The 12,062-nt window shown below is 43.9% G+C and overlaps 1 protein-coding gene across 2 annotated transcripts in view; it reads left to right on the top strand.

The window, feature by feature from the left end:
• Positions 1–12,062, top strand: part of ST7 (suppression of tumorigenicity 7) — a 157,602-nt gene continuing 145,540 nt past the window's right edge. The window contains exon 1 of one of the 2 annotated variants that reach the window (XM_074870211.1): positions 1–389. In XM_074870211.1, coding sequence (XP_074726312.1) covers positions 239–389 — 151 coding nt within the window. In that variant the 5' untranslated portion in view covers positions 1–238. The remainder of the gene's footprint in view (positions 390–12,062) is intronic. The other variant, XM_074870212.1, reaches the window with a different exon arrangement.

Raw genomic sequence — 12,062 nt, 5'->3', positions numbered from 1 at the left:
GCCTCGCCGGGGGCCGGGCGCGGGGGGGGGGCGGCAGCGCCCCGGGGGGACCCGCAGCGCCCCGCGGCCGGGCCGCGCCCCGCGGTGAGAACGCCGGGAGGGGGAGAGCCGGCTCGGGGAGGCGTGAATCATCCCAGAAATACACGCTGAGAGGTTGTGGCAGCAGAGAGCAGGGTTTGGGTTGTGTGGTGGTTTTTTTTTTTCCTTTTTTTTTTTTTTTTTTTTCTTCTCCAAAAACATGGCTGAAGCTGGGACGGGCTTTTTGGAACAGCTCAAGTCTTGTATCGTCTGGTCCTGGACTTATCTCTGGACGCTGTGGTTCTTCATCATGCTCTTCCTGGTCTACATCTTAAGGGTGCCCCTGAAGATCAATGACAATTTAACCACAGGTAGGGTGCGATCACCTCCGCGCCGCTCTCCCCCCCGCCGGCCCCTTCCCTTCCCCTTCCCCCGGGGGGCGGCGGAGCCGGGGGAAGGGGGCGGCGGGCGGCCGGCGTGGGGCGAACACCGCCGCTGCCCCCTCGGATGCCGGGGCGGCCAAGCAGCGCGTACCCCACCGCCCCCCCCGTTCTCCGCGATCGGCGTAAAACCCGCGGCAGGGCGCGGAGGCGCGCGAGTGTCCCGTTAAGGCCGGGTGTCCCTGTCCGTGTCCCTTCCCCGAAACGCTCCCGTGCAGTGGGTGCCCGGGGTGGTGGAAGGCAGCCCGAGGTCCCCTGGGCGTTTGCGCCTTCCCCGTTGTTTGCCGGTACGGGTGGGATTTTGTAAGGGGCTGCGGTGGGCGGTGTGAGCTTGTGATCCGCTCTTGACTTAGCCCAGCTAGCCCAGGGAGGGCTCGAAGGTGCCGAGGGAGGGCTTGAAGGAACACAGGGAGCTCAGCTGAGAGTTTCCTCCTGGATCTGGGAGCCTTAAAGTAGTTGTGCTGCAGCAGGAACAGGCTGTCGAAATCCCAGCGTCACCCAGAGGGTGCCCCGCGGTGTGCAGAGAGGTCATCTGCTCCTGGTGTAGCACTCTCCCCTTGCCTGGCCTGCTGGGTGAGGGGCCCGAGGGATGCTTGGTCCTTGTGCCACGTACCTACTTCTGCCTGCTCGGCTGTAAGGGCTGTAGTGGCACTGGAGGAGCTTCTCTCTCTCCTCTTTTATGCTGTGAGTAGCGGTAAAGAAGTCAAGATTACTTCAGGAGTGTAGGGCAAACTGTGGCCGTGCCCTAGCTGAAGCTTGCTGTTTTCTGGAGTTCTATTTCGCACTGGGCTTTTACTAAAGGAGTCAACATACTGATATTTGACTAGCAGGCTCTCTGAGGAAAAAAAAAATAAATGTTTTCAAGTAGTGGCTTAGGCTATCTATACTGGTTTTACTGAATAAATGATAGATTGCAAAAATGCTGTTTCCCCCCACAATGTCATGCTTTTTCTGTACATTTGAGAATAACTGAGAATTTCACGGGCTTGAGCAAAAATGTGCAGCTTGTTCAATTCACAAGCCTCAGTCAGGAACAACCAAAAGTAATTTCCATCTCATATGTGCCTGGTCTCAATTAATTTCAATAACAGACTTATCTTTGATGTAGACTAAGTATGTAAATACAGACCCATCTTCAGTTGCAGGGCAGGTCATTCTTTCTGGGAGCTTTCATCGGAGCAGGTGGCATATGCATGTTTGAGGGATTCCGAAGGAAAATTAAATTTGTGGAAAATTCTTGGTTTCTTTGAAGGATAAAAAAGGACCTTGATTATTATGGAGAGTATGCTTGTATTTGGGGAGTATATGGAGCGGAATTAATACTTTTCCTGTACAATTTATCTTATACTTAGGCATTTTTTTAACAGGATTAAAACTTTTATTATGTTTCTGATAAAAATTAGATATCATCTTATTCTTCTGAATGATAAGAATAAGCATACAGGTTTGCTGGAAGATTATCACTCTAGCAATGAACTTTGCTTTGACTGTTAAGACTCACTGAGGTGGTGTGCCCCTACGGTGCTGAATCAGCAGTAATTTATGTAGTGTTAGCCAGTCTGAAGTAGGCAGTTATGTCTTTATCTTGAAATTACTTATTTTTCCTTTCTACCTACTGTGATCTTTTTTTTTTTTTTTTTTCCCCCACACACTGGAGAAAGCTATTTGTTTTGGGGGCAGATGAGATGTAACCCATGTGGTATCCCTGCTGCTGGGAAGCTCAGTGTTATCTGAGCGCTCTTTGCCCGTCTTTCTGGCACATCCTCATTTGATAAGCCTTTGGCAAATCCAGCATCAAAGAATTAAAAAGTAAAAAAAAGATTCAACATACTGCAATTTTCACTTTAAGTGTAAAAACAATTGAAAATTACTTTTAAATATAATTTTGGTCATATTTTCTCAATATGTCTTTGAACAGGTATTCTGTTTCTTTTGACATTGCTGCACACTGATTAGAACAGGATGTAATTCTTGTTGCTAGATTCTTAATAATGTATGTAATGCGTATGTCCCAGGTAAACATTGCAGGCCATGGTTAACAAGCAAAAATGTCAGAATGCTTTATATTATCATTTTCACTATTGGAAAGAAAATGCAGCCATCTGTCTGAGACCTAATCAAGCCCCTGAGTTTGAACAAACTAATTCTTGATGCACTTTCTCATTTGAAGTGTTACTCCAGTTGTCTTCAGCTGAGTCATCTTTGTTTTCGTTGAAATGACCAAAATGCAAGTAAAATGACGGTATGAAATCTGTAAATGGGAGAGATTTTCACAACTGTGTGTTGTAAGCATTGAGTGGGTTAAAAAACCTGAAGAAATTACCAGTAAATCCCAAAGTGTGTGGTGAAAATGAGTTACCAGGGGAGAACAATAGGCACAATACGGCCTTTATGCATCATCTGTTCCTAAATGGGGTTTATTAAAAAATCAGCACTGGCAATAACATTAGGGGGTTTTGTTCTGGTTTGTTTTTCAAAGCTTTTGTGAATGGATTAAAAAGGATCTGATTTACTGTGGATTTTTTTCCCCCCCAATAGATCAGAATAGGATTACTCTCATTTGTTTAAGGTTGCTCATAAAGTACCACAGCAACTGCCCCAGATGTGATACTAATCAAATATATCTCAGTGATGTGATAATAAAAGTATAAACATTGCTAATAAAACTGCATCATGACATAAATAAGAAGGTGATTAAAAACAATGACCAGGCACTTTACCAGAACAAGCTGGATCTGTTGGTGAGCTGAGGTCAGCCCAAAGAGTTGTGGTGAATGGAGTTAAATCCAGTTGGCGGCCGGTCACAAGTGGTGTCCCCCAGGGCTCGGTTTTGGGGCCACTCCTGTTTAACATCTTTATTGATGATCTAGACGAGGGGATCGAGTGCACCCTCAGTAAGTTTGCAGATGACACCAAGCTGGGTGGGAGTGTTGATCGGCTCGAGGGTAGGGAGGCTCTGCAGAGAGATCTGGACAGGCTGGAGCGATGGGCTAAGGCCAACTGTAGGAGTTTCAATAAGGCCAAATGCCGGGTGCTGCACTTCAGCCACAACAACCCCCAGCAGCGCTACAGGCTTGGGGAGGAGTGGCTGGAGAGCTGCCAGTCAGAGAGGGACCTGGGGGTGTTGATTGACAGCCGGCTGAACATGAGCCAGCAGTGTGCCCAGGTGGCCAAGAAGGCCAATGGCATCCTGGCCTGTATCAGAAACAGCGTGGCCAGCAGGGACAGGGAAGTGATCTTACCCCTGTACTCGGCACTGGTGAGGCCGCACCTCGATTACTGTGTTCAGTTTTGGCCCCCTCACTACAAAAAGGACATTGAATTACTCGAGCGTGTCCAGAGAAGGGCAACGAAGCTGGTGAAGGGTCTGGAGCACATGTCGTACGAGGAGCGGCTGAGGGAACTGGGGTTGTTTAGTCTGGAGAAGAGGAGGATGAGGGGAGACCTCATCGCCCTCTACAACTACCTGAAAGGAGGTTGCAGAGAGCTGGGGATGAGTCTCTTTAACCAAGTAATAAGCAATAGGACAAGAGGTAATGGCCTCAAGTTGCGCCAGGGAAGGTTTAGACTAGATGTCAGGAAGTATTTCTTTACAGAACGGGTTATTAGGCAGTGGAATGGATTGCCCAGGGAGGTACATAGCGCTGAGAGATATGGTGAAGATGGGAACAGTCAGTGTTAGGTTAATGGTTGGACTGGATGATCTTCAAGGTCCTTTCCAACCTAGCTGATTCTGTGATTCTGTGAACTGGTTTTCAGTACCAACTGACACAGGCTTAAACAGCTGGTAAGAGAAATGCAGTTCTGTGGGTATGATTTGTACCTCATGAAATAGTGATTTGAAAAGGTTTTAAATATTTAGATCAAACACCTTAACCCAAGTCCGCAGTGGGCTGCTGTGATGTGAAGGACTAGTGTGGCATGTAAGGGAGAGTACCTGCCGGAGGGACTGGTACTTTGTACTACTGTGTGATTTTGTTTTTCCATGCCTGATGTCAGTATTTTTAAAAGGAAGTTGAAAAGCTGGAGAAGATAGTGGAAAAATTATTTAAGGGCTGGAGAGAAGCATCAGAATAAGAGATTTTGCTTGGGAGGTGACTAGATTACAGTAAGGAGGTATGGTCATGGGGGAGAAATAAATGGTCTTTTAATCATGAAAAGAATAATAAGAATTAATGATTGGAAGCAGAGGGCAAACTCCATTTAGTCATAATCAAGCATTAATTTTTCACAAGCCATGGATCAGCTGCTCAGAGGAAGCTTTGGGTTTCCCATGTCTGAAAGTCTTTAAATCAGATGGCAAAATACGAGTCACTAGTGTTCATACAGCCTCAAATCGGTTCTCAGCAAGGACTTGGGCAGTGGGCTGTACAGTGGCAGCGGTCAGAGTAATTACGGATAGTTTCATAGAATCATAGAATGGTTTGGGTTGGAAGGGACCCTAAAGATCATCTAGTTCCAACCCCCCTGCCATGGGCAGGGACACCTTCCACAAGACCAGGTTGCTCAAAGCCCCATCCAACCTGGCCTTGAACACTTCCAGGGAGGGGGCACCCACAGCCTCTCTGGGCAACCTGTTCCAGTGTCCCACCACCCTCACAGTGAAGAATTTCTTCCTTCTGTCTAATCTAAATCTACCCTCTTTCAGTTTAAAGCCATTACCCCTTGTCCTATCACTACACTGCCTGTTAAAGAGTCCCTCCGTGTCTTTCCTTTAAGTACTGGAAGGCCCCTATAAGGTCTCCCTGGAGCCTTCTCTCCTCTAGGCTGAACCACCCCAACTCTCTCAGTCTGTCCTCATACGGGAGCTGCTCCAGCCCCCTGATCATCTCTGTGGCCTCCTCTGGACCCGCTCAAGCAGGTCCATGTCCTTCTTGTGTTGGGGGCCGCAGAGCTGAATGCAGTACTCCGGGTGGGGTCTCACAAGAGCAGAGTGGAGGGGGAGAGTCACCTCCTTTGACCTGCTGGCCATGCTTCTTTTGATATAGCCCAGGATATGGTTGGCTTTCTGGGCTGAGAGTGCACATTGCTGGGTCACGTTGAGCTTCTCGTCAACCAACACCCCCAAGTCCTTCTCCGCAGGGCTGCTCTCAATCCATTCTCTACCCAGCCTGTATTTTTGCTTGGGATTGCCCCAACCCGTGTGCAGAACCTTGCACTTGGCCTTGTTGAACTGTATGAGGTTCGCACGATTTCACCAAATAGTCCAGTGGTTACTTCTAGTGGTAAGTTTTGTTAAGATGAAGTGTGGGGCCTTTTTTTCCCCTCTTTTGATGTTGTACAGCTGTACGTGCCCTGAGCATTTGGTAGCTCTGGTAGTGCAAGTCAGTCATCCTGTGTGTTTCATTTCCAGGCTTGAAACTCCTCACAGTTTAGGGCAAGTGTAATTTCAGTATCCTCAGTGGACTACATTACTGTGATATAATCAAAGGGAAATCTACTCTGTCATACAATAATATTAATGTGAAATCTGGCGTTTCATGGTTTTTTGCATTTTGTTGAAGCTTGATGTGCAAATCAATTAATAAAATATGAATAGGAGTGTTCGAACTATTATAACTGTACTATACCATTAGCCAGGAAGCAAGAGAGGAGACTTAATATGCCAGGATAAAACATTAGATATAGAATAAGTAGTTGAGAAAGCAGTTGTTAGCATCTTATTCCAAAACCATTAAAATAAACATGATTACTTTATATAACATGCTGTATTTTCCTCCCATGTTGGCACTTGAACAATTTCTGAATGCCACATTAATCTACACTAAGACACACCTCTTCTAAAAATGTGCAGCCGTGCTTGCTTTTCCTGACCTAACAGTTTGGCTTTCTAGTCATATCCTAAGAAGGAAAGAGTCCCAGAAGTTAAACAGTTTCTGATAATTTTATTTATCCTTTTGAAGTGCAACAGAAAGACAAATTTAATAACCAGAGCATTAAGTGCCAACTGGCTTGTAACAAAGCAGACAGGAGGAGACCTTTGGGTTGCTGAGGGTAGAAAAATCAGAAAAACTGATTTCCTAAAAGTATGATTAATAAATATATGGGTATGAGTTCTGGGTTGAATCTAGCTCTCAGTGTCTGTGGAGTATTACTAGCTTTCTGCAGGACATCCTGCTTCAGCTGCATGGGAGCAAGGCACCATACTGTTACCAGGTGAACATCTAGAGAAGGGAGGGTTAGAAACCTACAGCATGGAAAAAAGCAAGTAACGTTGTTCTGCCAGGCCCCCAAAGTCAGCAAGCCTGGGAGAACCACAGCTGGAGGAGGAAGACCACATCACCTTGGTGAGAAGCTGGTGGTTGTGACAAAGTTGTGTTCTGAGGAACATGGTATCTTTCTTCATTATGATTTTTTAATTATTATTATGACATTCCTACTGAAATAATTACCTAGGATTTTAATTAATGTGGGATTTGTGACCATCGGCTTCTGTTACAGCCCAGAGCCTGAAACACTGTGCATGGTGCCAGCCATCTGGAGAGGGGAAGAAAGAAGCTGATGTGCAACAGCATTTGCAGCATTGGCCAACACCAGGTTACTCACTCACAGTCAGGGTTTGTGCATGCATAGGCAGGAGTACAGAGCAGATGTGTTCAGAGAGTTTCCTCTGTCCCCTGTAAAATTAGGATAACAGCACTTTATCTTCATTGAAGAGTCTCTCTGAAGATACACAGTGGAGAGATTTTTAGGCAGCCAGATACTATGGTGATGTGGTCCACCTCAAATGCATTCACTGCTGTGTGTGTTTCGCAGGTGTCAGTTAAATAAAGCACTTGGACCACTCTTATCTCATTGAGCCCTCATTTTACAAAAACTGTCCAGTGTTTAACCATGCAGGAAAACTGGGTGTGATTCTATAAGCAGAAATACTGGGGGAGATGAAGAGATGGAGCATACTTCACAGGTTTAGGCTATGCTGCCTTAGGGTGGTGATCGCTGTCAGTGAAGCTCATCTCATCTTTCTGATCATCCCTTCCTGGGCTTCCTGACCTTGCAGATCTATACTGGGCACTGGTGCAATGTGCTTCAGTGGGGTGCAATGTGAGAAATAAGTAGCTTTTCATTCCCATGGTCTCAAATTCAAGTAGCAGCAGAAAACATTCGCCTGTTACTAAAATTTAACTAATGGTCACTTTTTTCCTGCTGGTGATATTTGGCCATCTGGAGCTGTGTGTTCGCAGAGCTACAGTGATAAACCACCCTTAGGGCAGAAGGGTTTTTTGGGGATTGGATGCTGGGGGGGGTGTCCTCCCTGGCCCAGGGAGCACAGCTGTGGGCACCTGTGCAGTGTGCTTTGTCACTGTAGCCACCGTGTGTGTCGCAGTATGTTCGCTGCGATAACATCTTGACAGCGTGGTCAGGAGGTGTTGTTCCCCTTCATAAATTTAAGCCTGGGAAGTTAATCATGAGGGTTGGAAAACATTAACCTGACAAAGGCCAGGGAGTTTCAAATGGATTAAAAATGAGTGAACAGCTTCTTTCTTTTGAGAAGAACTGAATAACAGTTACTTTTATGTTTGTGGACTTGCTGGTAGTTGCTTGGCCTTCTTTCAAAGTCATCTGCCATCGTTGGTTTCCCTGTAAGCATCTGCTGTGTGAGCTACAGAAGTGAGTGTGGTGGCATGTCCACAGAAAGCCTGGAGCAAAACTCTGATGCCACCAAAAGGAGATGGAAAAACTCTTTAACTCCCTGCAAGCACAGTGTAGATTTATTTTTTTTTATATGAACTTGACTGTTGAACGTAAAATTTTAAGTACATGACCACTTCTGGCGAGGTCAGCATTAATTCTGCATATGGATTTCACAAGAAACAGTTATATATAGATAGTTTGGTCACTGACCCCAAATCGCTTGTTGTAATTTTTGCATTTCTCAGAATGTAAATGAAGGCTTTCCTAAATATTGGTCTTATTTTCTGCAGTCCTAATGGAATGAAAGTAAGCGGTGTTTTGTTTACTGTTAACCTCCATCTTCAGCTGTATCAGTTAACAGCACCATGAAGCATTCATAGTGTCTGCTGAGCCTCCAGCCAGTGTTTGGATGTTAGGGGTTTCTTTGGGTTTTGCAAAAAATTAGTTGTTACCTGGATATAGTCTAATATTTAAGAGGTTATTATAAAATAGATTTTGACCATTTTAAGCATGTGTGTTTTCAGCACACTATGCTTGGAAACTCTCCCTTTAATTTTTATGGAAAAGAATATGATGTGCTTGAAAGTAATGTGTTATTTTTGACAAAAGTCTTTATAGATGAAACTTGGGATTTTTGTGGGGGAGAAGAGCCCTAACAAAACTTGTTAGATCAATTCCTGATGGATGCAGCGTACAACGATACTTGTTTTCTGCGAATTTTGGCATTTCTTTGTGAGTTTGATTTTTTGTTTGAGCTTAATTCTTAAATCAGCAGCAAATGCAGGAAACTGAGTGAAGTTTGTAGCAAATGCAAGGTTTTCAGAAAATACTTCTTTAAGAAATTGACTTTCATACTACAAAAGCTCTAGAAGATTTGCAGCCAGTATTTCAGGGGAAATGTGTAAGCCAGAGCCTTCAAAATAGTATTTGATAAAATCTTGAGTGAGCTTACTGTAACACTGGCTGATATGCAACCATGGAGTTGTACTGCCAGCTTCTAACTGAAGTCTAATGTCCTCTATGTGCTGATAAAAATCTTCAGAAGCGCTCCTAAAACTGCATATATGTAGTTGGATTTTCCCAAAGCATCCACTGAGTGCCCAGATAAATTTAGCCCAAAAGAACATAAGCCCCATTATTCACAGAGGTCGTAGGTCCTAATTGTCTGAGCAGCCACGAAAATACTACAATTTTAAATCACAGCAAAAATTTTATTTTTTTTTTTATTGGTGGTTATTTTGTAAACAAAGCAAATGCAAATATCTAGACCATAAATTTGCATTTGTGAAAGATACAAGAAGTGCTAAGTGGTGTCAGTGCCTAAAGGACTGAAAAGAGAGAGAAATACATAATTCTGTGCCAAAGGTCTATGTTAAGTGAAAGACATGATGTCTGCCTTGAGAGCAACACCTAGCAGGAATTAGGAAGATGATGTGGGATAAAACAGGGATTTTGGGGGGAATGGTATGTCTGTGTTTTAAAATGGATTCTGAAAACTGCAGCGTCTCTGAGAGGAACTACGTAGAGTCTAGCAAAAACATACTGCTAGCATAAGGAAGCTCAAACTGTTTATCTAATCACAGAGAAGCTACAGAAGCAACTTGGCAGTAGCTAAGGAGGAGTAAGAGCTTTAATCTAGTTGACAAACATATAGCGAGCTTCCTAAATATTCAGAGTTAAAATTCATGTGTTACACTTGGCAGAATTGGGGCCAGATCATCTGCGGTCTGAAGAAGCAGCCTGCCTGTAAGACATGCTGCATGCAATGCCCTCACTTTAGTAGAAACAAAGAATTGAGAGGTGGTTGCTTACACTGTAAACTATATGGTGGGAAGAAAATAGCAGGTACTAAAGTAGCCTTTAATATAGGGGAGACAAGACTTACAAAAATGGGTAGCTGCAAGCTGAATCCAAAGGAATTCACATGCAAAGTATGTTTTTAATGGGAGATTTTTGAAGATGTGTGTGTTTGGGCCCAACTGCTGTGGCAAGCGATGCTATGGCTTTGCAGCTTTGGCTACTGTGGTATTAAGACCATCAGCGTGATGAGGATTGTCAAACTCGATAGTGGGGGAACCGGGAGTGAAATCTAATGGCCTGTGATAAACAGGAGAGCTGACTAGTAAAAACACTATCATGCTGAGATTTAAAGAAACCCACAACAGCCAGCTGGAAGATATTGCTGACGGTGTGCAGGTATGTCGTGCAAGCACGGAGGCTTCGATAGTCCCCCGATGCGCGAGGACTTCGGTGCATGTGCCAGACTGGCGTCCCCACCAAGCCCAAGGTTTCTGTGCACAGCTCGGTCAGCTGGCAAGCTCTGTGGTTATGGGAGAGTTATTTGTCTTGTTGGCAAGTGGTAAAGCAAATAAAACCACTTAAGTGTCAACTTAATGTTGGATGACCGAGCAGTTTCTTCTGGACTAAAATCTACTGAAATGAACATCACTGTCAGAAAATTATGAAGATGCAGTCTTTTGTGCAGCAGTCACAAGAAGTCAGGATTCAGCTTATAAACAAGGCTAGTTGTTTAAGAAAATATTTTATATTTAACAAAATAAGGCCCTACTCCAGGTATCTATTGGTATGTTGAATACAACTGAGAGTTATGTTGAACTGTACAGGGAGAACTAAGGCACAAGGAAATGAGACCCCAATCCTGCAAATCTTTAATGGCATGGTTTGTTCTACAAGCATAGGTCCAGGGGTTTACTGCAAAGGTAGTTAATATGCGTGAATGCTTAATGACTGGAGCCTAAATAGTTTACCAAGGTATTGCAGGAAGCCTGTAGCAAAACTGGGGATAGAGTTTCCAGTTTCTTCAGTCCAAAGTCCCTCTTGTGGTTTGATGGTTTCGTCTAAGTTTTACCTTTTTTACCAGAGCTACTCAGGAACATATTTAGGGTATCTGGCAAAGAATTTAAGATAAAACCTAGCTTGGTGCTGAGGCCAGACTGTGAGATGCTTGCAGGATGTCACTCCTCCGTTGTCTGTTAAACGGGGTGTCTGAAGGCCCCTTCCACCTGTTTTTAAATTAGCTCTTTGTAGCACTGGAGGCATTTTTGAAAGATTGAGTTATAAACTCCAGCTCGTCCTCGTGTCTGTGAAGTGTCATGTGGACCAGTGATACTGTGTAAATACTAATGAGTGAAAGTTGCTTTGTAAACTGGCAGCACAGGCTAATTGGATTTTTCTTGTGTTTCTTAGTTGGGCACTGCAGAAGGACAACCAATTCTAACACTGAGAACACTAAGCTTAAGCAACGATAATTCATTTATAAACAAGACTTAATGTTGTGCTTTCAGCAGACAGAACAAACAAGTTGTTACTGTTAAGCCTGAGGAAAGGACCTAAACTCAAAGTCCAAATCAAATCTCATCAGCTGCTGAGAGAAGACAAAGATTTATTATTGTGGAGTCTAAACTGGAGATTTATCACTGTGGTAGATTCAATGCTTAAGTGATTAAGTGCACTTAAATATACCAATTAGAAGGATGAAAGCTATAGGGCAAAAATGAAATGCAGTCATCGTAAGATTCCTTTTCTGCACAGTGTGCCAACTGCAACCATGAGATTTAATTTCCAGCTCACTTTCTAGAAATAAACTTGGCTTATTAAATGTCAAGCCTGTTAGGTTGATACATTAGGTCTTGTGCTTAGCAGCAAGACACTCAGAGATCAGATTTAAAGCACAAGAAATGTTATCATCATCATAATTTTATTTTGTAAGGCTGCCATTCATTTCTCAAGAAAATATGCTTGTAACCCGAGAGTGCCATAGACATTGATCTTCACATAACTAAACATTTCGATGGCACTGCCTGTATGTTTTATGCTGAGGACTGAAAATTGTTTACAGCATGGCTTGGTCTGAAGCAAGGTTATATGATCCACTAATGCACTTAATCGTCCATGTGAAATTTCTCTTGCTATTTTTAATTCTGAAGTGAACTTGATAGCAGTGTACCC

The sequence above is a fragment of the Strix uralensis genome, chromosome 5, assembly GCF_047716275.1.
Source record: "Strix uralensis isolate ZFMK-TIS-50842 chromosome 5, bStrUra1, whole genome shotgun sequence".
Lineage (NCBI taxonomy): Eukaryota > Metazoa > Chordata > Aves > Strigiformes > Strigidae > Strix > Strix uralensis.
This window is presented reverse-complemented; position numbering and strand designations above follow the sequence as displayed.